At 58.4% G+C, this 4647-nt stretch overlaps 1 protein-coding gene across 1 annotated transcript; it reads right to left on the reverse strand.

Moving 5' to 3' along the window:
• Window positions 1–2439: 2439 nt before the first annotated feature.
• On the reverse strand, window positions 2440–4165 carry LRATD1 (LRAT domain containing 1). Its single transcript, XM_060233742.1, has 2 exons — window positions 4083–4165; window positions 2440–3358 (listed from the first exon to the last, which is right to left on the reverse strand). Exon 2 carries the CDS (start codon window positions 3319–3321, stop codon window positions 2443–2445), a length of 879 nt encoding a protein of 292 aa, XP_060089725.1. The 5' UTR covers window positions 3322–3358; window positions 4083–4165; the 3' UTR covers window positions 2440–2442.
• Between the last annotated feature and the right edge of the window lie 482 nt (window positions 4166–4647).

Raw genomic sequence — 4647 nt, forward strand, 5'->3', positions numbered from 1 at the left:
CTTTATCTTTTATAAGGGTTTTTTTGTATTTGTAGAGTCTGATCATTTTAAAATGGGGCAGTCTGAAATTCGTGCCACTGAAATACAAGTGACTGTTGATATTTTTGGCTTCTTACCCATACCAGATTAACACCAAACAAAACAGACTGAAGACTGAAAATGCAAACATTCTCCACTTACATCTTTGGGGGATCTATTTCCAGCTTCATAAACTTACCCCAGACCGAGATGGTGATCGATTTGATTTTCAAGCCAACTCAGCGGCAATCTATTTACAGCTTTGTCAAAGTGGAACTATAAATAATGAACAGCTAATGTCTGGCATATACTCACCTCCCTCTGCTCCCTTGCAGAATGGAGTCGTGGAGGCATGGAAGAAAACAGCTCAGCCCAGCGCTTTGCTGCATCACAGACAGTAGTCCAAAGAGCCACCGATCGCCTCCAGCAGAGCAGGCCGATGAAAATCACAGGACTGCCCTGAATGGCATTGCACCAAGGCTTTCAACCACATTCTCTAGAAAAGCCCAGGTGGAAATTCTACTTGCAGCCCACCCACTCCGAGGTGCATTTGCTCGGAAACAAGTAGCACATTCCATTCAATGGGATTTTTTTTTTTGCAACCATTTGGCCAGAGGGGTGCAGCAGGAAAGAGTTCTCCCTCTTGAAAGGAATGTATCTACTTGGTGTTTCTTTCTCTCTCTCTCTCCCCTTTTTTTTTTGAAAGACTGGCTCAGGTCTCAAGGAAATCACCAGCTCTCAATCCTCTCCCACCCCTCTGGAAACAGCAGCACTCAGGTTTTGCAGTGGCCACCAGCACAGAGGACATGGCAGAAACAAAACATTGGTTATCTGGACACCTTGAACTGTGATCACTTTCCACAAAAGAGGAGGAGGCATCGAAGACAACCGGCATATTTAAAAATATCTGTTGCTATGAAATTACCTTCTGCTTAAGGCTCTCTGCACTTCGTTTTAAAACAAAATTAAAAGGAGGGTGGTTAATTGCAGCAGTTGTCCTTCTTTTCCTCATCACCCACAGGCTTATTCTACCCTTTGGGATACATTGCTCCCCACCACCCCGCATCAAGTCCTACTCCATTCCTCTGCCCAGTATGAACTGCTTGCCTACAGGCTTTATCATGTTAGGGCAGAGTCTAATCTGCAGTGAATAACCTTCAACTAGAAGTGGGACTTTTGTTGCAGTTTCAAGTGCATGGAAAGCTCCTTCCAGCTCGGCGAATCATTAGGATCCATGCATTCAGTGACAGATGGCCGGATCTCAAGCAAGATCCTGCATGCTCAACACCAAACCCGGGACCCTTCCTTCATACACCCTCCCTTTGCCTCATAATCTAACATGAGTTGACACCCTTGACATTCACATTCATTAACCGGGAGGTTATCCCCCCCCCCCCTCCTTGCTCCTTTCCTCTCACCCTGTTTGAAACAATTTAAAATGACCCAGGGGCTTGCCCTAATGGGAAGGGTGGAAGTTCTAAGCTTTTTTTTTTTTTTAAGTGTGTTAAAGAGCAACTGCATTTAAATCTTATGTGGAGAAACTCTCACTGAACTTGGCAGCGGTTCCCTATGAGTAAACAAGCATGGGTTCAAGCTGTAATAATCATTCTTATCATGATAAAGGAGTTTCTGGGCTTTTTGAACTGACGGGCTGTGCAATCCTATGCAGTCCCTCCAGTCTACACTCGAAGGCCTTTAAAGTCACCGTCAAGGGACGGCAGGGTGAGCCACGCTGAGTTCAGCGGGGGAAGATCTGCTCCTAGGTAGCGCTTCCCCGCCCAAAACCTGGAGCCGCGTTAGATCCCGAAGCGCCCCACCCACCCCTCGCTGCTTCTGTTGCAGACAGCAGGAGGAGGAAGCGAGGCCGGCGCCCTCCACTCGCAGCATTTGCTACCAGGCAACGCCACACCTCCTAAAGCAACTCAAACCTAACCCCCCCCCCCCCCACGGGAAACCCCGCCGCCCTCCGGAGGGACGAAAGCCACGAAAGTTCCAAAGGGGGAGAAAAATCAATTCGATCTTTTATTAAGCACGCTGGGGAGGAAAGTCGGGTCAGCATCGGCGGCCGAGCGAGGCTTGGCTCCGGAGGCTTAGCCCCTCCCTCCCCCCCCGTCCGCGCCCCCACCCCCGTCTCCGCTATTATTACTATGCTTAGTCGTAGGCGAACCCCACACCGGCCAATGGGAAGGGGAGGAATAATGCTGGTTTCGTTTGGAATGTTGCCATGGTTTCCCCCTCAGTGGGGAAGCGAGCGGGGTGGGAGGGGGAGGGAGCAGCCCGCCACGTGGGGCGGCGAGTCCGGGAGGAGGGCCACTTGTGCACGCCGGAGCTGGTCTCTCCCTCCCTCCCTTCCCCTCCTCCTCCCCTTTCTCGTCGGGCTCCGCTCCTTTTAAGAATGACTCTTGTTGGTACTGCTTGTTGTTATTATTCTTTGTCATCCACGAGCTCCAGCTCTTGGATCACCCTCAGTTTGCTGCTGGCGTCGATCCTGCGCTTCTCCCTGATTAGGTCCTCCAGGCTTTGGAAGCGCACCGTGTGCACCTTGTCGTCGGCCAGGTGGATCTTGAGATAGTATTGCTGCTGGGGCTGCGAGCCCGAGGCCGGCTGGAGCTCGCCGCCGGCTTTGAACTCCCGTTTGCCGAAGCGGCACCAAGCGGCGAAGCTCTCCGAGTTCGTCCAGCAGATCTCGGGGCTCTTTAAGCCCAGGTGGCCGCAGGCGTTCTGCACCACCAGCTCCGCCACCAGGGGGCGGTAGCGGTACCAGCTACTCACCACCCGGCCCACGTTGCCCCCCGCCGCCGCCTCGTACAAGCTGTCCTGGCGAATCTGGCCCTGGTGCAGGTGGATGATCTGGCCGCTGCCCACGTAGACGGCCCAGTGCGGGGGCGGCGGCGGGTGGTCCGACGGCCCCAGGTAGAATAGCTCCAGCAGGTCCCCGGGCTTGCACAAGGCCGGCAGGGCCGAGACCGGGTAGACGCTCAGATCCCCCGCCTGGGGGTCGCCGCTGACTTTGGAGAAGATGCATTCCTGGCCGCGGAAGGCGGAGAACTGGGGCTCGCTGAGCACCAGCTGCGGCGGGTGGTGGTGGTGGTGGTGATGATGGGTGGGGGTCTCTGGGGCCGGGCTGCTGGAGCCCTTCACGCTGTACTTGTCCGCCTGCCCTCGCTCGTCCAAATCCTCCTCCTCATCCGAGAAGAAGTACGCCACCCCGACGCGCAGCTCGTCCTTCTCGATCCCCGAAGGGTCCCCGGTCGGCAGCTCGCTGTAATTCAGGTGGGTGATGCGATCCAGTTGATTTCCCATCAATGCCAGGGCGAGGCGAGAGCAGGGATCGCCGGATCTGCGAAGGGGAGGGAGGGAAGGAAGGCAAAGGGAGGCGATGAAAGCCCGTAGAGGAATTCACACTCGGGCACGCACAAACAACACTCGCGGCGCCGCCAAAGCCAACGAGGCGCACCCGGGAGGAACAAGGCGCGCTGGGGGGGTGGCTTCTCCGCGGCTGGTCTTGGCCAAGGGAGCGGCGGCTCTTCCACGGATCCCTCCCTCTTGCCCCCAACGCGCACCGACACCCGCCCCCCCCCGCGTCGATCTCGCTGCAGGTCCTTGGGAACCGGCGGGGGTTGTTCCCTGGCAGCCAGATGTGGCAGCTACACCGCTGGTTTGCCGGCTGGGCTGCGCCGCTCCCAGAGTCCCGCTCCGGCTTCGGGCTTTCCCTGGAGGCTGGCTGGCTGGCTGCGCGCAAAGAGCGGCTCCGAGGTCACGGACCTCCCCACGGAGTGCAAAGCAGGGCAAGCTCGGCGGGGGGGAAAAGACCCGGAGAGTTTCTTCCCTTTGTTACCAGCCCGTCGCTCCTTTCCGCCCCCCACCCGAGGGAAAGAGAGAGCCCCGCAGCTGGGAGCCCAAAGGGAAAGATCCGCGGAGGATGTCTGCTCCGGGATCGGCGGCTCTGCCCCTTGCCCTCGCTCCTGCCCAACACCGCCCAGACTGCCCGGGAGGTGACCTTCCTGGGAAACCAGTCGATCGCCAAGTCTAGCGTGAATCAGCCCCGATCCCCTTCTGCGTACCCGGAATCGACCCGATCCTGACCAAGCCCCCGAACTCCTTTAAAGTCGCCTGGTCGCCATGGGTGCTGCCGAGGGGAGGGCGGAGGCGGGCAGTCCGGTCCTCCGCGGCAGCTGCAGCAGCCACCGGCGTCCAAGCGCGGGCACTGCCGGCTCCGTCTGGCATGCGCGCCGCCGCCTCTGGCGCCTCCTCCACCTGCCGGCTCCTTCACCTGCCCAGTCCCGCTCGGCTCTGAGCTCCCCTCGCTCGCCCCGGCGAGGCTTCAAGTAGCAGCCGCTTGGGCTGGGGAAAGCCCCGCCCTTGGACCAGCTCATTGGCTGCTCGGCTCTGGCGCTTGGCAAGCCGCTGCCGGCCTCGGGGATGTCAATCACCGCCACAAGGGTGGGATTCCAGAAGCCCCGCCGTCTGCCCGCCTCTCGCACGACCCCAGGCGAAGGGGACCGGCTGCGCCCTCGTGGGCCGGTTGGGGACGCCGCGTCGTCCGGGGCTGAGCGCTTGCTGAGGTGGGAAGAAGCTCCTGCTCCAGCCCTCTTCCCCTCCAGACGCCCCACCCGGGGGTGCACATGG

The sequence above is a fragment of the Heteronotia binoei genome, chromosome 1, assembly GCF_032191835.1.
Source record: "Heteronotia binoei isolate CCM8104 ecotype False Entrance Well chromosome 1, APGP_CSIRO_Hbin_v1, whole genome shotgun sequence".
NCBI classification, from domain to species: Eukaryota; Metazoa; Chordata; class Lepidosauria; order Squamata; family Gekkonidae; genus Heteronotia; species Heteronotia binoei.

What these genes read in the sequence shown, in the direction of transcription:
- LRATD1 (XM_060233742.1), bottom strand. Translation starts at nt 3,321, where the DNA reads ATGGGAAATCAACTGGATCGCATCACCCACCTGAATTACAGCGAGCTG.